This window comes from Lissotriton vulgaris, unplaced genomic scaffold (genome assembly GCF_964263255.1).
Source record: "Lissotriton vulgaris unplaced genomic scaffold, aLisVul1.2 SCAFFOLD_340, whole genome shotgun sequence".
NCBI lineage: Eukaryota > Metazoa > Chordata > Amphibia > Caudata > Salamandridae > Lissotriton > Lissotriton vulgaris.
In genome coordinates, this window is record NW_028249633.1 from 900148 (window position 1) to 924233 (window position 24086).

The 24086-nt window shown below is 44.9% G+C and overlaps 1 protein-coding gene across 1 annotated transcript in view; it reads right to left on the bottom strand.

Annotated features, from left to right (window-relative positions):
- Positions 1-643, bottom strand: part of LOC147663514 (verrucotoxin subunit beta-like) — a 463930-nt gene extending 463287 nt beyond the window's left edge. Inside the window, exon 1 of the mRNA XM_086950399.1 lies at positions 544-643. Within this exon, the coding sequence (XP_086806525.1) occupies positions 544-643 (100 nt within the window). The remainder of the gene's footprint in view (positions 1-543) is intronic.
- Positions 644-24086: the final 23443 nt, after the last annotated feature.

Sequence of the window (24086 nt, forward strand, 5' to 3'; positions counted from 1 at the left end):
ATTGTAACAAGTGCATTTTTGTCATGTTTTTGTATATTTGGCTTCATTGGAAAACAATTGAATCTCGGATGAGGAAAGAGAGAGTCCACCGTACATGAATTCAGGGAGAATAGCCATCAGGAAGAGCTAGATTTACAGTTGAGTAGCTTTTCCTTTCTAATCCAGAAGTTGGAAACATTCATAATCTCCCAACCCAAGGTCATTCACTACCCTGAGTTAAATACATTTAAACTAAAGGCCAAGCATGTTCTTTAATGCGGATATCACAGATTTCGCCATTTAACCTTGAGAAGTGATTCAGGAGAGGCTCAATCCCTCATTGCTGAAAGTTTGAGCTATTTGCAATAGCTCAAACGTTTACTAATGGGAGACCAATTGCATTGCAAATGCTTTTTTATTTTGGAATTCATTGTGTTCATATTTGGTTTAGCTAAGAAGGGACACAACAGAGAGACGAAGAGAGAGAGAGATAGAGGCAAACATAATGTCTGTCTATCTATCAGCAAAGTTCAACAATCACAAACCTATCCTTCTTTTCCTTACCTGGAACCATGGCATCACTGCGGCAGTCGTACAGCATCCCAAGCTGAAGGGGTCGGCCAAGTGCGCTTAATTTAATGATGGAAGCAGCTTCAGAGGCCATGAATTCAGCAGGGGTCAGGCTAAAATGCATGAAAAACATAAACATGGATTAGTTCAATCAGTTTTCATTGCAAGTCTTCGAGTACACAATCCAAAGTGACCTTCTGGGCGTGGGGACTTGGACAGAGATTTCAGTAATCACTCAGCACTGTCAGTGGAGATCCACTCTATAATGTAGAACAATTATAAAAAAAAGAACTTTATAGACAGACACTAGTGTAGGAGATTCAGTGGAGAACCCTATACATACATAAGTGTCAGTGTGAGGGTCCGTAGGGACCTTACAGATCCACACACACTCATCAATGTCAGTGTGAGGGTCAGAGGAGACCCTGAAGTACAGTATATTTTTTTTATTTATTTATTTAAACGTATAAAGTGCACAGCTACCCGCAGTGGGTTTCCCGGCGCTCAGGGACAGACTAAAGAAAGAGCTAACATGCTGATTTTACTGATATGAATCTTCTACTCACTGCTGAAAAAGCCAAGTTTTTAGTCCCTTGCGGAAACGAAAAAGATTGGTTTCCGTCTTCAGGGTCACAGGAAGAGTGTTCTAGAATTTAGGACCCAGATGGGCAAAAGAGCGGCCTCCCATTTTTGCTAGCCTAAATCTGGGAACGGAAAAATCACCATTCCCTGAGGATCGCAAAGTTCGGTTTGGCTTGTAGGCCTGAAGGAGGCCCTGAAGATATTTGGGGGCTGAGCCTTGCTTGATTTTAAAAACGTGACAAAGGGCTTTGAATTTAATACGGCTCAGGATTTTGAGCCAGTGAAGGTCACAAAGTGCAGGAGAGGTGGATGTTCTCCTAGGAACATTGCGGAGGAGCCGGGCAGCCGCATTCTGAACAACCTGGAGTTTTTTATGGTTGTCAGGTCGGCTCCAAGATAAAGGACATTGCCATAGTCCAGGCGTGAAACAACCAACGCCTGGACTACAGTTCTTTGTGTGGAAGGGGGCAACATCCACAGGATTTTTTGAAGCCATCTCAAGGTGGCAAAACAGATAGAGGCCACCTTCACAGCCTGCTGTCTCATTGTAAGTTTATCATCGATGAGAAACCCGAGATTGCGTACTACAGTGGCGGGCTGAGGGGTAGATCCCATATCCCTGGGCCAAAGGTGGGGGCCCCAAAGATCCTTACCCTTGCCCAGTATCACATCTTCGGTCTTGTCACCATTTAATTTAAAAAAATTACTCTGTATCCAATCGGAGACTCGAGTCAGACCTACTTTCAAAGCAGAGGTTTCATTGCACTTCTTGTTAGAAAGAGAGAAAATAATTTGTGTATCATCGGCGTAGGAGTATAGAGTGAGACCGGCTTCCTCCACAATAGTGGCCAGGGGACTCACATAAATATTACATAGTAAAGGACTAAGTATAGACCTCTGGGGAATGCTGTAGGTCGATGGACAAATTATAGAGGAGGCAGAGGCAGAGAAGACCTGGAAAGTACGACCAATTAAACAAGAGGCTATCCAGGCTAGAGCAGCGCCCTCCACTCCCAGGGACCGAAGAGTCGCAAGGAGGATGGAATGGGACACAGTGTCGAACGCCACGCTCAGATCAAGAAGAATGAGAGCGGATGTCTCACCGCGATCGACACTGTGTGTCAGACTCTCGGTAACTCCTAGGAGTGTGGTTTCGGTCAAAAGATGGACTCTAAAACCTGACTGGGACGGATGTAAAAATCCTGAGCTCTCAACAAGATGAGTTAATTATGTATTAATATGCCTTTCCAGGATCTTTGAAAAGAAAGGAACAATCATAGCATGCTTCCACTCCTGTGGAACATATGACTCGGATAGTGAGGAATTGAGAAGTTGCTTTAGCACGTGGCGTATACACCAATTAATGTCAGTGTGAGTGTAAGTAGAGACCTTATAAATCCATACACACTCACCAATTTCAGAGTGAGGGTCAGTAGAGACCCTGCCGAACCATATACACTCATCAATGTCAGTTTGAGAGTCAGAGGAGACCGTGATGTACAGTATATTTATTTATTTATGTTCTTATATAGAGCCGGACTCTACCCCCGTAGGGGTATCTCCGCGCTTGTGCTTCTACCAGATAGAACCTAGTCAAGATGTTTACGCTGTGATATAGCTGATCTTTTCTTTTAGGATGTAGAGAATAGATGGGTTTTTAAAAATTTCCTAAAAGACAGATGGTTGGTGGTTTATTTCAGAGTGAGAGGGAGTAAGTTCCAAAGAATGGGGCCTTTATAAGAGAGGGCTCGACCTCCTTGTCTAGCTCTCTTAATTCTGGAAACCTCTAGTAGCTGCTGGCTACTGGAACGCAGAGAGCGCCCTGGGCAATAGAGGTTGAATTTTTCGGTCAAATATTTGGGACCTGTGCCAAACAGACACCTATGTATAGTGCAGTAGATTTTGAATTGGACACGTTTCCTAATCGACAGCCAGTGGAGTTTGGTCAGAAGTGGACGTGATGGGGTCCTAGGTTGGGCATTGAGATCAAGTCTCGCCGCAGTATTTTGCACCACTTGCAGTGTATTTAGTTGTTCCTCATTGGCTGAGATGTACAAGCCATTGCAATAATCAAGTCTACAGATATCTAAGGTCTGAACCAGTGTCTTCCTGTAGTTGTCAGGCAGGAATGGGAAGACTCGACATAAGAGTCCAATGACACGGAAGCAGGATCCAGCAACTTGATTATATAGACCAATTAATGTCAGTGTTAGGGTAAGTAGAGACCTTATAAATCCATACACACTCACCAATGTCAGTTTGATGGTCAGTGGAGACCCTGCAGAACCATATACACTCACCAATTTCAGTGTGAGGGTCAGTAGAGACCTTACAAATCCATAGTGGCCCTTCAAGCCCCAGGGGTGAATTCTTTGAACTGCTGGGGACACTGCTCGAAGACAGGCTATGTGCAGATTCCTTTATGGTGCAAGTGGATTTTAATTTTTATCTGGAGGACCAATCCAATTTGGATACTATCACACTGCGGCAAGTGATGGAGGCAGGGGAACTGAAGCAGTTGATTGTAGTACCAACACATAACTAGGGGCACATGCTGGATGGGATCCATTCCAACAATTCCAAACTGGCAGTCTCTTCTGTATTCCCTTTGGTGTGGTCTGATCATTGGGCCATCCTCTTCAAGGTGAAAGAGTCTAAGGACCACAAACTTAAATCAGTGCCCACAGGAACCATCAGAAAAAGAGTGTGGAAAAACATAAGAGTTAGGAGAGGTATTGAAAATACAAAGCATCCTCCCCCTGCTGAGGTAGATGAAGCTACTTCAGTATTCATGGAGTGGCTAGAAGTAGCATGTGATAAACTCGCCCCTTATAAAGTGTGGACCCCCAAAAGGGCTCATCCATCTACGCCCTGGTTTTCAGATGAACTAAAAAAAAACAAAAAAAGGCCTGTAAACGTTTAGAAAGGGTGTGGAGGAAAGGCTACAAAAACGTAGGCAAAGAAAGGTATAAGCTAAGCCTTAGACAGTATAAGGATACACTCTCAGAAACCAAAAAGAAATTCTTTGTTGAACAAATCTCCCAGGCGGAATTCAATGTTAAAGAACTCTTTAGAACTATCACTAAAGTAGTGGCCCCAAAGACCCCCAAGGGACAAAGCAGCCCAGAGCTCTCTGAAAAATTGGGCACATTTTTCCAACAAAAAGTGGAATCCATCTTTTTCTCATTTAGCCTAGCTAACTTTAAGACTTTCGGTAGGAATGCTCTGGGAGAAGATCTTGGAGATGGGCATACAATTGTGCATTTTATAGCTGCTATGCATTTTGAGGTCACTGGGAGGGTCCAATATGGATTAGGCGGGGTGCTCACTGCTCCAATTAAAATAAGTTGTGGAGTCCGCCAGATCATTTATTTTGTTTGTACATAAATGATCTGGAAACCTCTATTATAAATGGGCACGTGGACGCACCCCAGATAGGCTGTAGGTTATTACCAGCTTTATTATATGCGGATGACTTTGTTTTAATGTCTAGAACGGGAGTGGGGCTGCAACGACTTTTAATTGTTTTTTTCTTATTGAAAAAAAAAACATTTTGTCCTCATTTCACCTTTAAGCATTTTGCAGAATGTTACAGCCGTTGTTATGGACCTGGACTCCCCCCGGCCAACTGTGGATGCTTAGGTCCCCAGACCAACTCCTTGTACTGGAGTTTTAGGTGTAATCATAGGACTGGGAGCCTTCGCACTTCAGTATCTACACAGTCTCAAATCTCTGCCCATGATGATAAGGGGTTGCCAGAGGCTATTTGAGGTGTTACCAACGCTAGCTAAATCGAGGCGAGCCATCGCAAATGCAGAATTCAGCCATTCCTCTGTTCTTGGGGGGTTGGGGTTGATGGCGCAAGATGATGAACAAGATTTTGTTCAAACTTGCAAAGTTAATCTCCCATATTAAAAAGTAATCGAATTAATGAGCATGTGGTGAAATTACTAATCAACTTAGTATAAGGACTTATTCATCAGAACATACGGGGTTAACTAATGTGCATGTGCTTATTTTGTGTGCTTATGTTATGTATATTCTGTGATAAAATGCTCACAGAGATTTGTCCAGTTCAAAAGAAGAAAGAAGAATGGTAAATATAATGCTGCTTTTGTGTGCTTTGCTAGGTGACATAATTAACGGGTTTAATTAGTATTGGGGGTGGGTAACAGAATGGGTTTTAATTCTTTTATTAATAATGTCTTGTGTTTGTTTAATAATAGTTTCCGAGAGTGAGGCCTAAAGATCGTTCAGAAAATGGCTGACAGAGTAGCAGATACGAAAAGCTTGTCCAGAGTGGAGCCTTGTACATGCGCAGTTGTGAAGACTTTTACCATGCTGCCATCAATGTTTGAAAAGCAGCTCTTTTGTTGTGCTGAACGTGCACTCGGAGGAAAGGCCCAAGGACAGAAATCTGGTTTGTCTACCAAGGTTAGGAAGTTAGATTAAAACTCGAGTAGAAAGTATCCTTCTTGAGGAAGCCGAATGACATGGAAATGAGAGACAATAGGGCTTAAGAAAAGCCTGGACTTGGTCAAGAAACGGTAGTGACCTAATATCCTTTATCGTGGACTGACACGGCACAGCCAATGAGAGGCTTAGATTTCTAAGAAAATATATAATTTGTAGAAAGTTTAGTTAGAAGGAAAGGTATAAAACCTGACGTTATGAGCAGGAGGGCGCTTCTCGCTTTCCGATTCCTGAATGACGTGACGTGCTGTTGGACTCTTTGATGCACGTAAGGACAGCAGACTTTAAATGCTTTTTCCTTTCTAGGTGGAGCGAGTTTAGACAGGGAAATAGAATTAGGGAATGGAAACTGTTATTTTGCTTTTTATTCATGCTTTCTGATTTTGCTTTAAAAATGTCAGTCTAATAAGTAATTTCCTTATTAAATGTTGCTTTCTTATTTGCTAATAAAATAATGATTCTTAATAAAAATGCTAATTCTTGAATAATAAAGTTAATAAAAATTAGATTTGAAACGACAAGCTGGTCTTGTTTATTCATGGTCTAGTTACCATCAGTTGATCCATTTGCCTTAGTGACTTAATTAAAATGTCATAAGTTTAAAACCATGGTGAGATTAAATAAACTGCAGTTGTATATAATGATGTAAATAGTTTGATGAATTAGGTCACATGATTCAGTTGCTCAGAAATTGTCTTGTTGGTTTATGGGCCTTTATATGAGTTATATGTTTAATGGTAAGTACTGAGCTGATAGATAGCGTTTGTGAGACAGTTTTTCATTAGGAGCGCTGGATCAGGGTCTTTCCATTTCAGGCAGATTTTTATTTGGTTTTATCAATTTTATGAGTGACCTTGGCCTCAAGACTAATGTTGCAAAATCTCAGATTATGGTGCTGGGTAAACATCCTCCCATTGTATAGACATTTTTTAAAGGCAGTGAGAAATTGATTCAGGTGCCAACTTTTTCCTACTTTGGAGTCATCTTTGACTCAAAAGGCACATGGCTGCAGTTAATGGAGACAAGGATTAGGAGTTTTAAACAAAGCCTGGAAGCTATTTTTAGATTTAGTACAAAGTTAGGCTCACGTCCTGTGAATGCAATAATAGAGATCTATAAAGCTCGCACATGCGCTGCCGCTTTATATGGCGCAAGAGTTTGGGACCCCTGCAATACTTTAGGTCTTCAACGAGTGGAATAACTCATTTTTAAAATGCCTACTGACTCTTCCACAGAGCACCCCTGCCACCATGTGCCATAGCGAACTCTGTGTGATCCCCCTATCCTTTCGAACGCAACTAGCACCTCTCTTACTGTTGCACAATATCCGGGCAAAAGAAGAAACAGTCCTGAATCGTGCCATTATTGTAGATTGCTTAAAACTAGAGTGGGCAAGCAAAATCCCATGGCTCTCATATGTCAAAGCCAAACTGAGGAACCTGGATTTGTCAGATTGTTTCGACAACCCAGCAAAAACTGCTAAAATTCCAAGGACCAAGTTAAAGAAAGAATACATGGCGTATCTGTACTTGGAAAGAGATATGCAGGAGATGGGTAAAAGAAGGGTTCTTGACCACTCACTTTTGGTTTGCTCAATGGGGACTGAGACCTACCTTTCTTTTCATTTAAATCATGTCAAATTATATTACCGTATAAGGTTTAGGTTTGGAAGCTCACACCTGTTTGTTTCATATCCACGAAACGCTTACAAAGATACTGGGCTGGATATCTTCCCCCTGTGATTCAAAATCGAAGCAGAGCACATTGCACTTTATGTTCTTTGCAATATTTATATTACTCCAAGGTGCACTTTTTTAATACCACTTTTAAAGCATTTGAAAATAAGAAGGTGTCAGGCAGCTTTGCACTACCTCCAGCTTTCAAAGGATGAATTTCTCTTTCTGATGGTTTATAGATATATCTCCTCTTCAGTCTGACTTAGAAATATTGTTGGGAAATGACCTAATATTGCACTTTATCAATGCACTATATATATATATATATACTGTTGTCCTAAAAATGTTACCATATGGCACTAGGAATGTAGATTCTTTTCTGTCTCAGTATGATTATTGTTGTGTCCAGGGCGGTGATATGAATTGTGTCTTTTTTTTCTTTTCAAGAAATATTGTTTATATTGTTTATTTTCCTAAATTAGAAATCTTTGTTTTTATAATGTATTCTTTAATGGCTTGGAACACAGCCGAATAAAGATTTCCGAATGAATGAATGAGACTTTCGGTATTCACAGTAGGCATGTAGGAGTCCTAAAGTTAGGACTCCTAACTTCTGTGAATACCGAAATGAGTAAGTGCCTTCAGTGAATACCAAAATGAGTAAGTGCCTTCTGTGAATACCAAAAGGGTAGTAAGTTTAGGATTTTGTCTTAAATTAGTTCTGTGAATCGGACCCACATGCACCAAAGTCAGTGTGAGGGTCGGTAGAGAGCTTACAGATCCATACACACTCATCAATGTCAGTCTGGGAGTCAGTAGAGACCTTACAGATCCATACACACTTATCAATATCAGTGGGAGGATTAGTGAAGACACTGAGATCCATGATTACTCATCAGTGTGAAGTTCAATAAAGACCCTGGGATCCATATACACTCATCAATGTAAGTTTGACGGTCAGTGGAGACCCTGCAGATCCATACACACTCACCAATGTCAGGGTGAGGGTAAGTGAAGACCCTGCAATCCATATTTAGTCGTCAGTGTGAAGGTCAGTGAAGACCCTGGGATCCATGTACACTCACCAATGTCAGTGTGGGGGTCAGTAGTGACAAGGCGATCTATAATTACTCATCAGTGTCAGTGTGAGAGTCAGTAAAGACCCTGCGATTCATATACACTCTTTAATGTCAGTGTGACGGTCAGTGGAGATCCTGTGATCTATATACACTGAGCAAATGTCAGTGTGAGGGTCAGCAGAGACCCTGCAGAACCATAAACACTCATCACTGTCAGTGTAAGGGTTAATAGAGACCTTACAGATCCACACACACTCTACAATGTCAGTGTGAGGGTCAGTGAAGACCCTGTGATCCATGGTTACTTGTCGGTGTGAAGGTCAGTGAAGACCCGGAGATCCATGTACACTCATCAATGTCAGTATGACGTCAGTGGAGACATGCAGATCTATACACACTCACCAATGTCAGGTTGAGGATCAGTAAAGACCCTGCAATCCAAGGACATGCATAGATTTGTAGTTTGTGATAGCAGTCCTGTAAATCTGTTAGGTAGGGATATCCTCTGCAAGATGAACTGTAAAATATATTGCTCACTGGTTGGTATTGAGCTCCAAACTCCAGAAGAAGATGGACTTTATAAATTAACAATGTTAATGGTTGAGGCTGAAGAAAGTAAATTATATCCTGTGTTTGATAAAAGTAATTTACCTAAAGAATTAAAAGAGACAGTGAATGTAAAAATCTGGGATTTCACTGGAGATCAAATGGGTTTGATGAAAAATGTAGACCCAGTTAAAATTTCAGTAAAACAAGGAGCAGACTATCCAAACATTCCTCAGTATAAAATGAAAGCAGAAGGAGTAACCCCTGTAATTGAAAAATTTATAAAACAAGGTGTTTTAAAAGAAATTGAAAGCAGTCCATGTAATTCACCAATTATGGGAATTAAAAAGCCAAATGGAACTTTCAGGATAGTTCAAGACCTGAGAAAGATTTATCAAATTGCTGTTCCATGTTGTCCAGTTGTACCAAACCCAGCGGTAATTTTATATCAGATTCCGCATGATGCAGAATGGTATACAGTTATTGATTTATGTAACGCATTCTTTACTGTTCCATTGCATCCAGAAAGCCAGCAAATGTTTGCGTTCAGGTTCAAAGAGCGTATCCTAGCATGGTGTCGAATCCCTCAAGGGTACACCGAAAATCCATCTATCTTTAATCAGTTGTTGAAGAAATCCTTGGAAAATGTAAATTTACCTGGAAAATCTACATTAGTGCAGTATATTGATGATCTCCTTGTGGCTGCAAAAACAAGAGATAAGTTTGTAACATATACCATTACTCTTTTGAATCATCTGGCAGATGAGGGACATAAAGTGTCTCCCGCAAAATTACAGTTTTGCAAACAAGAAGTGAAATATCTTGGTCACAGAATTGCAAAGGGAGTCAGACAAGTGACAACAGAAAGAATAAAAATGATTCGAGCAATGCAACCTCCAAGAACACAGAGACAGGTTAGAATGTTTCTAGGAATGGTAGGTTATTGTTGCCAATGGATTAGTGGATTTTCAGTAATTGCAAAGCCACTGCAGATACTGACAAAATCAGACATAAAAGACCCAATTTGCTTAACAGATACTGAATTAGAAGCTTTTGAAAAGCTAAAGAAAAGTTTGTGAGAAGCCCCAGCATTGGGAATGCCTGACTACGAAAAAGAATTTGAGTTGTACTGCAGTGAAAGAGAAGGATGTGCATTATCAGTTCTAATTCAAAGACATGGAAGACTGAGAAAGCCAATAGCATATTTCTTAGCTGTTCTTGACTCTGTTGCAAAAGCATTACCAGGTTGCTTAAAAGCAGTAGCTGCAACAAGTGTAAGTTTGGAACAAAGTGAAGGAATAATAATGGGATTTCCTGTAAAAGTATATGTACTACACTCAGTTGAAATTCTTCTCACTAGAAGTAAAACACAGCATTTGACAAATAACAGGTTAACAAAATATGAAAAGACTATCCTTGGATCAGATAATGTCTCTATTGCAAGATGTGTGAATTTAAATCCTTCTACGTTATTACCTGATGGTACTGAAACAGAAGTCAGGAATGAGGTTGATCATGAATGCCTGGATGTATTAGAATATTGCACAAAACCTAGGCAAGATATAAAAGATGTCCCATTGGAAGAATCAGATTATGTTTTATTTGTTGATGGATCATGCTTAAGAACAGATGAAGGTGTTCTGAGCCCAGCGTATTCTGTATGCACGGTTGCAGATGTAATTGAAGCTTCTTGTCTCAAAGGAATTCATTCAGCTCAAGTAGCAGAATTGATTGCTTTGATTCGTGCATGTGAAATGGCAAAAGAGCTAAAAGTTACCATAGTGACTGATAGTCAGTATGGTTACGGTGTAGTCCATGACTATGGCCAGCTTTGGTCTCAAAGAGGTTTTTTAACTTCTGCGGGATCACCGATCAGAAATGCTAAATTGATTAAGAGACTCATTGATGAAATTCAATTGCCAGAGAAAATTGCAGATGTAAAGGGCACAGCACATCAAAAAGGCGAATATTACATTACAAAGGGAAATTCATATGCAGACACAATAGCAAAATTCTGTGCAAAGAATAATATGTCCATTAATCGGGAAAAAGACAATGAACATGTTTTGAACTCACTTATGCTAGAATCTGTAGTTGAAACTTGGCAAGGAGTAAAAGATTTGCAAGATGAGGCAGATGATGAGGAAAAAGACACTTGGTTAAAAGCAGGATGCAGAGAGAGAGAAGAAGATGAGATTTGGGTTTACAAAGATGAGAGACTAGTAATGCCAGACAGCATGATTTCTGACATGGCTCGCATGTATCCAGGTCCAGGACACATAGGTAGAGATTCAATGATTAGATTATTAAGACAAACATGGTACAATCCAAAATTCAGAATTATTGCAGAATCCCTTTATCAGAGATGTTTAGTCTGCCAGCAGATCAATCCAAACAGAAAACAGTTGTAAGCATGGGATACATAGGGCGGGAGGGTGTTCCATTTACCAGATTACAGCTTGACTACATTGACATGTCACCTCATAATAAGCTCAGATATGTCTTGATTATAATCTGTCTGTTTTCGAGATGGGTGGAAGCGTTCCCAACACGTCACAATGATTCAGTTGCTGTGGCAAAATTGCTTTTAAGAGAAATCATACCTAGGTATGGATTTCTAGTGACGGTCGAGACTGATCGTGACCCACATTTTGAAAACAGATTGCTAAAATTGATTTGTGAAGCACTGGATATAAAACAAAAGCTACACTGTGAAGTAGTGTGGCTCACTGGTTAGAGGCGGCAGACCTGAGAGCAGAGGACGGCCTGGGACCAGGGTTCGATTCCCGGCGCGGCGGCAGGTTTCTGGACCAGGGTCAGCGGACTCGATAATTCTCTCGCCTCGGTGCCCACTCTGATCAGCGATCACACTCGGCAACTCTGGGCATTAGCTTGCCTCATCTTCACTAACGGCCCCACCGAACCGCCGGGGATGCCTGGTCTCACCCTGGAGATACCCATTAAGGGACCATCTCTCAGGGAAGCCAGGAAGGGTTTCGCAGCGGTCGAAGCGCCTTGGGACCCTACGGGTAAGTAGTGCGCTATATAAATGCCAATACACTGTGCTTACAGACCAGAAGCATCAGGTGTTGTTGAGCAAGTGAATGGTACAATAAAAAACAGAATAGCAAAGATGTGTTTAGCGACAGGTATGAAGTGTACTGGTGCACTTCCACTTGTTCTGATGTCTTTGAGAAGCATTCCAGATAGAAAAACAGGTTTGAGTCCCCATGAAATCCTTATGGGCAGAGTAATGAGGCAAGCATCTGTCCCATTCGAAAAACTATTGAGCATTAATGATAGTGTCATTATGGATTACTGCAAAAATCTATCTGATGGGATAACTTCTGTGTTCCATCAGGTGGGAACTGAAGTGATTACAAAAGAGAAAGAACAAGCTCATGATCTGTTACCAGGAGACTGGGTGAGGACAAAAGTACATCGAAGAAGAAACTGCCTAGTACCAAGGTGGCAGAAGGTAAGACAGGTGATATTGGTCACAACAAATGCAGTAAAGTGTAGAGGTCTGAAGAGATGGGTTCATGCTAGTCATACCATACGAGTGCCAGCACCTGCAAATCCAGACGAAGGTGATACAACAGCTGATTAAGATTCTGAAGAAGAGCCTGAAAGACATCCAGATCCTCAAGATCAACAAGAAGGTCGACATCTGGAAAATTCAAATGCGAAAGAGGCATTGAATGAAGGAAATGAAGAGATTGTGATACAAGATTCTGAAAATGAAGAAGATCTGCTAGATCAAGTAGCAGAAAAAGAAACTGAACAAGTGGTGATTCAAGATCAAGATCAGGAGAGTATTGAAAAGCAGATTGGAAGCTCTGGAAGAAGGAACGAAAATTCTGAAACTGGAAAACTGGAAGTAATCAAAGAAGGAGAAGTAGACGAAATTCCAAGTACCAGCTATAAGGATACTGTTCCTAACAGAGTGAAACTGTCGTGTAAAGAAGTGCCTGGATCTAAAGAAGAATCTGATACAGAAAATCTGATTATCGATGAATCAGATGATAACACAGAAAGTGAAACAGATGAAAGTGGAGATGAATCAAAAGTGAAAAGTTCAAGAAAAAGAGCTTGGAGAGTGGAGTATAATCTAGCTGAACCGAAAAAGAAATTATCAAGAAAAGGAGATAATTGGCCAAGTGGAAATGAAGGTGTAAAATTTAAATTAAAGAATAAAACAAAAGATCAGGTTAATGAAATTTCAAGTCAAACGGGAGAAAATTTAAAAAAGGGAATTCAAGCAGAAAAGAAAATTGAAGTGATAAACAGAAGAGCAAAAAGAGAGGTAAAGCCAAATCAAAAATAAAAGTCTCCTGAGTGGACTTATATCATCATTCCTCCAGTAGTAGAAGTAGAAGTAAATAATAGTCAAGAACATTTTGATGATGCAAGTGATAATGATTGATTTTATTCTGACACAAGGTTGAAGAAATTGTGTAAGGTGACACAAGGTCGAAGAAAGTGTGTTAGCTGGAAAACACATTGATGTATGACATAAGGTCGAAGAAAAACTGTTAGACAAAAAAAATTAAAAAAGAGGGGTGTTTATTTAGTAATTTTTAATACATTTTTATTTTTGATTAATTTTTGAAGATGCCTTCTACTAATAATAACTTGAGATGCTCAATGTTCAGAAGATGTTGCAAATTATCTTCAATATGTGTAATCCTGATAATCCTAGTTTGGTTAATTTTAGCTGTCATTTTTCTTTTTGGAATAGATAAAGAGATGTATAAAGCTAATATGACTAGTAAAGTTGTGGTTAATCATGACAAACATGATAAAGTTGACAGGATAAATAAAATTATTGTACATAAACCTGAGATTCACCAAGATAGATCTGTAGGAGATTTTTCTAGTAATACTTTCTCAAGGCATTTATCTGAATATATGAAGGTGATGAATGCAAAGGATTGCTACATTTGTGTGAAATTGCCTACCTCTGTTTCAGAAGGTGTAACATGCAATATGCTTCCTCTTACTTATGGCATAACCTGTAGTGTAATAGCTAGTTTGTTTTATCAAACAGGTCGTTTAGAGTACTAATACTCAGACTTTGATGAGATTTTTGCAAATCTATAAGTTGAAAAAACTTGAATAAAGTGAAACAGGCTAAACAGATGAGGGAATTTTTCCTAGTGACTAGTGAACTAACTTATGAGTATGCTTTTAGAAATAATTTAACATGCAAATTGAGAACAGAAGAAAAACATTCTTAAATATGGTAGAGGAGAGATGGGCAATTTACAAGCGAAATGAGATGCTGAAACAAACTAAATCTAAATTTTGGCAGACGGAAGATGATAAGCTTAATGGTAGAAATGAAAAGGTTGCAATTCATGTAGATGAACCTGTTAGTAGAAAATTTGGTATTAGAAGAGATAATACTTTGTTTGATAATTACTTTGTAGGTGCTAGTCAATGTGAAGATACTTATCGTATTATAGGGGGATGGGGATTTAAAGGAGGCAAAGATCCACTTTTTCCTGGAATTTATTTTGTTTGTGGGAAGAAAGCTTATTACAATCTTCCTGATCACTGGTATGGGACTTGTTAAGTGGGATTAGTTTTTCCAAAGATTTTTCATGTAGATAGAAATGCAAAGGGGTCATTTGAAATTGGCAAACACCTGAATAGGTTCAGGATGGAATGTTTTTCAGAAATTTTGGGAGATATATTTGGTGCAGTAATACCCATGGTAGGAATAACTTTGAATGCAAATAAAATCAGATAAATGTCTACAATTGTTGATAGATAATCTACAGATACTGCTAGTGGATTTCAATTAGTGAACACAGAACTCATTGCTATGAGAAAAATGGTAATGCAGAATCGTATTGCTTTAGACATTCTGCTAGCTAAAGAGAGAGGAATTTGTGGAATTTTACATGTCCAACATTGCTGCACGTACATACCTGACAAGAGTCAGAATATAGAGATGTATATTAAAAACGTAACTGAATTACATGTTGAGGTAGAACCTTTAGAAGATGATAGTTTTTCAGAACGTTTAGGTGAAAGAATAACAGCAATTAAGCACTGGTTTCAAGATATTGGTAGTTCAATTATAGGTAAAATAGTCTTTCCTTTAATAGTCATAGCTATAGTAATACTTTTGTTAAAAATTAGTTGCATGATACACACGAGAAGAAAACATGTTTTAGAGAAAAAAAGAATTTACAATCTGAGAAAAGAAAAAGAAATAGAATTAGAAGAGTTTCGGAGAATTCAATATGAGAGTTGGAGAAAAATAGACGAATCCAAACTTTAGAAATACTAATATTAAAAGTGTCCAAAACATGTTCGAGGGTTGAAAATTTATAAATTTTTGGGTATAGTTTAGTGATTTTCACTTTACAAATTGTTGAGCGGGTTCACACCCGCGAGAGTTTGAAGGGTACTAAGATTCTCTCAATGCTGTAGATCCTTTTTTGAATTAACGGCAAGGAGTGACATCTTGTCCCTCCTAAGTTATGGGAGAGAAAGACACTTTATCTTTTTCCGAGAGCCATATTCAAAATCTGTTGGCCACTTCCCCCTTTTCTGATGTCACACTAAGTTCTTCAGCTCAACAGCAGAATGAAACAGATAAACTTATTAGACTCCGGAAAAAGCAAATCCGCACTGAACTTCACGGGCATTTTCTTCTGAAGCACCTAAGGGGTGGGACCATCCGATGGGGGCTTCAGGTCAAGAATGTCCTAGTGATTTTCACTGAGGATGCAGATTATAAAAAAGGCTTCAGCTGCATCAACCGCCCAGAGATTATGTGCTAAGGAATTACAGGAAATTGAGGAACTAACTCAAGCGATCAGGGACAGCCAGGTGATTACAGACTCTAAGGCCCTCCTAGAGAAGCTAGACAAAGAAATCCAGACCTTCAAAGATAATACCATCAACGGCAAATCTGCCCAGTACGAACGGGATTCTAAATCTTTCACGTTAGAAAGGGCTTACAAACGGTCCGCGGCCACGCCAGCAGGTCCCGACGACGATGAAGGTTTTATGAAGGTTGCGGCAGCGCCAGCAGGGAGGACGATAGTTCGCAAGGCAGGGCTACGGCAGCGCCAGTAGTCCGTCAAGGATGAGTTCTTCTCTGCGTCTCTCGACTCCAGGATACAACTGCCTTCCTGCTCTGGAGCTGCCCCAGTTATAGGGCTGGTGCCCTTTGATGTCCGGACCCTCGCACTTGGAGGTCGGGGGGTCCAGGATGAGGGAGTCCAGACACCCAGCAGGGGGGTGGAGCCAGCGCCCGGGGAGGCTGGGGGCGAGCGGTACCTGGCGGGGGAGAGCCATCGACACCTCTTTCTCCCATTGACCTGCCAAGTAGTCCGCTCACCTCCTGGGTGGATGGTGGTGCCGGGATGTCTGAGGCCTGGCCAGGCCCAGGGTTAGGGTCGATCGGAGGCCACGCGGCCTCGTGGTGCAGTGTCCAAGATGGCGCCCAGGTCGGGCGCGAGGGCCAGTAGGGGATCGGGCCCAAGAGGTCGAGATGTTCAGAGGCAGGGGTCCCGGAGGGGACGGAAAACGTGGAGTGGTGGTGTGTAACACTTGAGGGACCGGGCTCGGGCCTGGTCGGGCAGAGGGGGAGCGGGCCCTTCATGTGGCCTGTCCAACATGCGTCCCCCCCAGCTGAAGGCGGGGAGAGTCACCCATCCTCTTGGGGACTCTCCTCGTCGAGGCGGAAAAAGCGTGACAGGCCATCCGCGTTGGCGTGGTCTCGTCCAGGTCGATGTTCCACAGTGAAGTCCATCCCCTGTAGGGAGATGGACCAACGTAGTAGTTTTGGGTTCTCCCCCCGCATCTGCATCAGCCACTGCAGGGGTCGATGATCGGTCTGTACCCGAAAGTGTGTGCCAAAGAGATAGGGCCGGAGCTTTTTGAGGGCCCATACCACGGCGAAGGCCTCCCTCTCGATGGTGCTCCAGCGTTGTTCTCGGGGCAGGAGTCGCCTGCTGATGAAGGCCACTGGCTGATCAAGGCCTTCGGGGTTCAATTGAGACAGGACCGCCCCAATGCCGTGGTCGGAGGCATCCGTCTGGACGACGAATTCCCGGCTGTAGTCGGGGGCCTGGAGCACAGGGGCGGAGCACATGGCGGCCTTCAGTTGTTCGAAGGCTGCTTGACAATCTGGGGTCCAGTTGACCTTCTTTGGTTGATTTTTGGATGTGAGTTCTGTGAGGGGCCCCACTATGCTACCATAGTCCTTCACGAACCGTCGGTAATAGCCCGTGAGTCCCAGAAAGGCGCGTACCTCGGTCTGGGTGATGGGGGCTGCCAGGACTGGATGGCGGCGATCTTGAGCTGCAGAGGGGCCACCAGGCCGCTTCCCACCTGGTGTCCGAGGTAGGTCACGGACCCCTGACCAATCTGGCATTTGCTGGCCTTGATCGTGAGGCCAGCTTGCTGAAGGGCCTGTAGCACCTCTCGGAGGTGGTGGAGGTGGTCGGACCAGTGGTGGCTGTATACAGCGATGTCGTCTAGGTAGGCGGCACTGAATCCTTCGAGTCCTGCCAAGACCTGATTAACGAGTCGCTGAAACGTTGCTGGGGCATTCTTCATGCCGAAGGGCATGACCTTGAAATGATAATGGCCGTCAGGAGTGGAAAACGCAGATCGTTCTTGGGCCCGGGGTGTGAGGCCGATCTGCCAGTAGCCCGCCGTCAGGTCGAAAATGCTGAGGTAGCGGGCAGCTCCCATGCGGTCGATTAGTTCATCTGCCCGGGGGATGGGATGTGCGTCTGTTCTGGTGACCGCATTCAAGCCCCGGTAGTCGACGCAGAACCGGAGTTCCGGTGTGTTGCCGGGGGCGGCTGCTTTGGGGACCAGTACTACTGGGCTGGCCCAGGGGCTGTCTGAGGGCTCAATGACCCCGAGCGTGAGCATCTTGGTCACCTCTTCTTGGATGCAGGCCTGTACCCGATCTGGTACGCGGTAGGCCCGGTGGCGGATAGGGGGGCTGTCCCCCGTGTCCACGTCGTGCACACACCAGGAGGTGACACCTGGGGTGAGGGAGAACAGGCTGGCGAACTGCAGCAGAAGGTCTCGACATTCTTGGCGTTGTTCCAGGGTGAGGGCCTCCAAGAGTCGGACCCCGTCCACGGAGCCGTCTTTCTCCCGAGTCCAAGGGAGGTCAGGGAGGGGTTCGGAGTCTTCTTCGGCTCCATTGTCTGTGGCCATCAGGAGGCTGAGTTCGGAACGCACGAAATGGGGTTTCAGTCTATTAGCGCGGAGGACCCGGAGGGGGTTCCGTGAAGATTCCATATCGATGAGATAGGTGACAGGGCCCTTGCGCTCGACTACTTTGAAGGGCCCCGTCCACTTGTCTTGCAGGGCGCATGGTTCGGTGGGGGACATTACCCATACTTGTTGGCCGGGTTCAAATTCGATGGAGGAGGCATTTTGGTCATACCACTTTTTCATGTCCTCTTGACTGGCCTCCAAGTTTGCTTTTGCCATCTCCCTGAATCGTCGGGTCTGGTTGCGGAGGGTTAGGAGGTATTTGAAGACATCTGGAGGGTTCTTTAGAGGGGGCATTTCCCAGCCTTCCTTGACTAGGCTGAGCGGCCCCCGTACCGGGTGTCCATACAACAGTTCAAACGGGCTGAAGCCGAGGGACTTCTGGGGGACTTCTCGATATGCGAAGAGGAGGCACGGCAGTAGCACATCCCACTGGCGACGGAGGGGCTCTTCCAGCCCCCCAATCATCCCTTTGAGCGTGCGGTTGAACCGCTCAACGAGTCCGTTTCCTTAAGGGTGATAGGGGGTCGTGAATCGATAGGTGACCCCACACTGTTGCCAGAGGGACTTCATGTATTTTGAAATAAAGTTCGTGCCTCTGTCGCTGACGACTTCTCGGGGGAAGCCCACACGGGAGAAGATCCCCATCAGGGCCCGGCCGACTACCGGGGCTGTCACAGTTCGCAGGGGAACAGCCTCGGGGTAGCGGGTGGCGTGGTCCACCAGTACCAGGATGAACCGATGTCCTTGTGCTGTACGGGGGTCGAGGGGCCCCACAATGTCGATCCCCACCCTCTCGAACGGGGTGGTGACCACTGGAAATGGTTGCAGGGGGGCTTTCAGTTTGCGGCCGCTCTTCCCACTGGCTTGGCACGTGGGGCAAGATCGGCAATGCTGGAGTACATCATTCCTCATTTTAGGCCAGAAGAAGTGGGTCACTAGGCGGCTGTAGGTTTTATCCTGACCCAGGTGCCCAGCCAGGGGGACATCGTGGGCCAGATTTAGCAAGAAGTCTCTAAAACGGAGGGGCACTACTAGCACTCGACTGGCCCCCAACTCCGCGATCTTTTGTTCACTGTATAGCAGATCATTGTCCCAATATACCCAATGTGTTCCGGAGGTATCCCCTGCGCTCTGGGCGAGGGCTTGTTGGCGGAGTCCCTCGAGGGAGGGACAGGTCTTCTGCTCTTGGCGAAACTGCTCCTGTGTGGGCCCCCCCTCTTGATGCCACTGGTCGAGGCCAGCGAGGTCCGGAGGTTGAGCTGGTTCTGGGGGGACGGCACGGTCGGCGTCTTCTACTGGAGCGACCGGGGGAGGAGGTGCCGGCCATTCAGGTTCCTCGGGTCGGAGATTGGCATGGGCGGCCATGGACCGGGTGGTGACGCACGCCCAGTCCGGGATGCCTAACATCCCCAGGTGTTCTCTTCGTTCTACGGCTGCCCACGGAGAGCTTTCAAGGTCATTCCCCAGGAGGCAGTCTACGGGAGCATCATCTCGGACCGTCACCTTCAACATGCCGGAGACTCCTCCCCATTCGAAAGGGACGCAGGCCATCCGACATAGACTCTCCGAGTTATCGGCTGAACGGACAGGGCAGAGAATATTTGGTAGGAACTGTTCTGGGGTCACCAGGTGACAGCGGACGGCTGTTACACTGGCCCCGGTGTCACGGAGGGCTTCGGCCCGGCGTCCATTGATGCTCACCCATTGACTGTACTTCCGGGTGTTAGCGGGTAGGGGGACCCGCGGGACCATGTCTTTCCCCCCTAAGCAGGCTAGAGCCATGGCGGCTGGCTCCCATTCTTGATGTTCTTGCTCATATTCTTCTTGTTCCTCGGAGATCTGTTCTTCCCCCAGGGCAGCAGCAGCCACCTGGCGGGGTCTCGGGCTCTGGTTCTGTGGGCAATTTGGGTCGTTTGCGTAGTGGCCGACTCGCTGGCATCGGTGACACGTGACATTGGCCCTATATCCCGGTCGTGCCGGGGTGCTGCCCCGGTTGGCCGGGGGGGTGGTGCTGGCAGCGGGGGCGGCCGGAGCGCTGTCTCTTCCTCGTCCTTGGCCCCCTCCTCCTCCTCGGGGACGATGCTGACCGTAGTGGTTCCGGTTCTGTTCATAGGACCCATTTCGGCCCACTCTGGTGATTTCCCACCGGTCAGCCTCGGCTGCGAGCTGCCGTGGATCAGTCAATTTGCTGTCGAGGAGGTGCTGCCGGAGCTCGATGAAGCAATTGTTTGACAGATGCTCCCACACCATGAGATTGAAGAGCTGTTCGTACGTTGTGACATTGCTTCCTTTGATCCAACCCTCGAAGGCTCTGCTGAAATAGTTCACGTACTCCACCCAAGTTGTACCCGGGATGCGGGTGCAGTCTCTGAACCTCTGGCGGTACATCTCGGGTGTGAGCCCATAGCGGGTGAGGAGGGCCGCTTTCATGTGGTCATAGGAGGTCATCAGATGGTCCGGGAGCTGTAGCAGGGCATCGCGGCCCTCATTGAGGAATCTCCCCCATAGACCGGCTCCCCAGTCGCTTCGATCGATCCGGTGGGAGGTCATAGCTATTTCGTAGGCCTTGAACCATTGTTGGATGTCGTCCTCATCCTTGGGGATGTGTACCTTCTTATCTGTCGCTCCCGGGGTGCGGGGTTGCTCGGTCGCCCCTGATTCCTTGTTCTGCTTGCGTAAGTCTATCTCAGCTAATTTGCGCTCATGTTCATATGCCAGTCTTTTTTCCTCGAGCTCTCTTTGTCTCTGTTTTTCCTCTCTTTCTTCTCGGAGCCTCAGATGTTCTAAGTTCAGTTTCTGTTCGGCCAACTTGAGTTCACCATCCATTTTGAGCCGGGCCATTTCTAGTTCATGTAGTCTTGTTCTTTCTCGTTCCTGGATCTCGTCTTGCGAGAGGCCCGTTCTTCGCTCCTCGGGAGCCGTGGTGTCTTTTTCTACTGCTGCGATATTTTGGTCCGGGGGTCTGACGGCCCCGGTTTCTGCCCAGGACTCCAGGGCATGCTTGAAATCGTCTTTGGTACTTAGACCGGTGGTAGCGATACCTAGTTCGATGCAGAATTGTTTTAGTTCACGGTGGCTGTATTCTTCCAATTTCTCCATCTGAAATTTCTCGGTGGATCCGCTTTCTTTGGTTGTCATCGTGATTTCGTCGTGGGGTGAGCTACTCTCTGTACGATTATGCGGTGATTCGGATCGCGCCGCTGGCCACCAATGTTAGACGGACCGGGAGGGTCGGCCGAGTATAAGGGGAGAGGTCTCCAGGGAGAGCCGTCTCCAGCGATCGTACAGACAAGTAACTTCCCCCCCACAGACGGACACCACACAAGGATAAGGTAAACGATACTTTATCAGCAATTCTTCAAGTACGGTCAAATGTTACAAGGAGGTCTGGACTCAGGGGTCCCCTCGGTTCGGGTCTCTGGTTGGGAAAAGGGGTAGCGGGACAGTCTTGTTACCAGTTGGGTGGATGGATAGCTCTCAATCCTCGAGCTCGGCGTTCTAGATGATCGGGCCGCGGCGGAGCCAGCAGGTCCCGAGATGGTTGAAGGTAGCGGCGGTCCGCGGCGGAGCCAGCAGGTCCCGATGAAGATGGTGGTTACAAACGGTCCGCGGCCACGCCAGCAGGTCCCGACGACGATGAAGGTTTTATGAAGGTTGCGGCAGCGCCAGCAGGCAGGACGATAGTTCGCAAGGCAGGGCTACGGCAGCGCCAGTAGTCCGTCAAGGATGAGTTCTTCTCTGCGTCTCTCGACTCCAGGATACAACTGCCTTCCTGCTCTGGAGCTGCCCCAGTTATAGGGCTGGTGCCCTTTGATGTCCGGACCCTCGCACTTGGAGGTCGGGGGGTCAAGGATGAGGGAGTCCAGACACCCAGCAGGGGGGTGGAGCCAGCGCCCGGGGAGGCTGGGGGCGAGCGGTACCTGGCGGGGGAGAGCCATCGACACCTCTTTCTCCCATTGACCTGCCAAGTAGTCCGCTCACCTCCTGGGTGGATGGTGGTGCCGGGATGTCTGAGGCCTGGCCAGGCCCAGGGTTAGGGTCGATCGGAGGCCACGCGGCCTCATGGTGCAGTGTCCAAGATGGCGCCCAGGTCGGGCGCGAGGGCCAGTAGGGGATCGGGCCCAAGAGGTCGAGATGTTCAGAGGCAGGGGTCCCGGAGGGGACGGAAAACGTGGAGTGGTGGTGTGTAACACTTGAGGGACCGGGCTCGGGCCTGGTCGGGCAGAGGGGGAGCGGGCCCTTCATGTGGCCTGTCCAACATACACCATACAATACTTCTTCAGTGAGTCTTTGGTCATGTGCGCTCGTGCTTTCCTTCCCATGTAAACTTCTGTGAAAAGGCCCTCTCAGCATTCATAGCCCCTTGGGCTAAGAACCGTCAGCTAAGGGACACAGTTGGAATGACTCTTTCTTTGATGCCACATAAAGCACGAAATGATAAATATTTGCGTTTTAGTTCCTGGGCACAAGAAAACAGTGCTCCAGAATGGACTAAAAAATCAATAGCATCCCTCATTAACTCTTGAGATTGTAAAGATGCTTTCAGCATACCATCTAACAAGTGGCAAGGATCTCCTACAGGGAATCACTTCAGCTCGGGTATCAATTTTGACAGGTCATCACACAAATGTTTTATATACGTAGCTGAATCCCTACAAATACAAACAATAGCACTCCAATCTTTGTTGACTTGGAAAGAACCTTTTTTGCAGAGCATAACAAGTGACACTGCGTTCCATGTTTTCCAAAAGTCTGGTGTCATGTTTTCACCACTATCCCAGATGCTTGGTGATATATATACTTGTCACTATACCTTGCATTGAATGTTTAAAGCCTGAGGTGTTGGCAATTCGCCCACTATCAATACTGACCCACTCGAAACTATGGTCTGATGTATTAAGGGTTTTTACCCATTCTCTGTGGTTAAATGTGATGACACATATTAGGAAAGATTTTTATGAAAATAGCCATTTTACCTATGAGTGAAAGAATCAAATGCAGCCAAAATATAAAATGTGAGTTTGATATGTCCTGATTCTCTACAGTTTATAAAATAATTAAACTAAACCTAAAACGTGAAACTAAACCCTGCATCTTTAGACCAAAGGCCATAAAACTGAAAAAAGTAAAAGGAAGAAGAAACAATATTTTAGTGGCATCCCTAAAGAACAAAACTCAAGCAGAATAATGTTAGCCAGTCTTTCTTACTGTTGCTTGTATAACAAAGTTACATTTTATTGACCCCTTCAGTAAGAACAAAATGACTTTCACTTTCTTTTTCCTTTCTTTGAATGGCATTTAGTTTGTGGTTGTGCAGGTGTTTTTTCAGTGTTTATATGTTTTCACCGGTGAGGGCTATTTTTCTTTCAGTGGGGTTTTATCAGTTATTATAGGTTTAAACCTAAAACCCCACAGCCTAGCTATACCCTAAAATCAGTACTGCTTGGCGTGGCCACCGGGAAAGGCTAGTGAACACTGGCTGCAGTACTGGTACAAGACTCTGGCTGAAGGCCATTACTCACGTCTTGTGTCCATTTGGGATTGGGGAAAGGGATATGTAAAATATGGGATCTATATCATTAAAAAAAAATGCAGCAAAGAATCCACTAAGGAACAATATTGTTGTCTATTATATATTTAGTAATTAAACAATTAAACATGCAATAGGTCTCACATTTGCGAGAGTTTGAGCTATTGGCATTGAAAATTACAATGCCTTTTAATTATGTGTTTTGAAAACCTGTAAACTGCAACTCTTCTACTGCCAACCTTGCTTCTAGTAAGCAAAGACTATTAGTAGAAAATGTGTGTTTACAGACCACTTGCAGATTTCAAAACACATAAATAAAAGGCATTGTCATTTAAAATGGCAATAGCTCAAACTCTTGCATTTGCGAGACCTATTGCATTACAAATG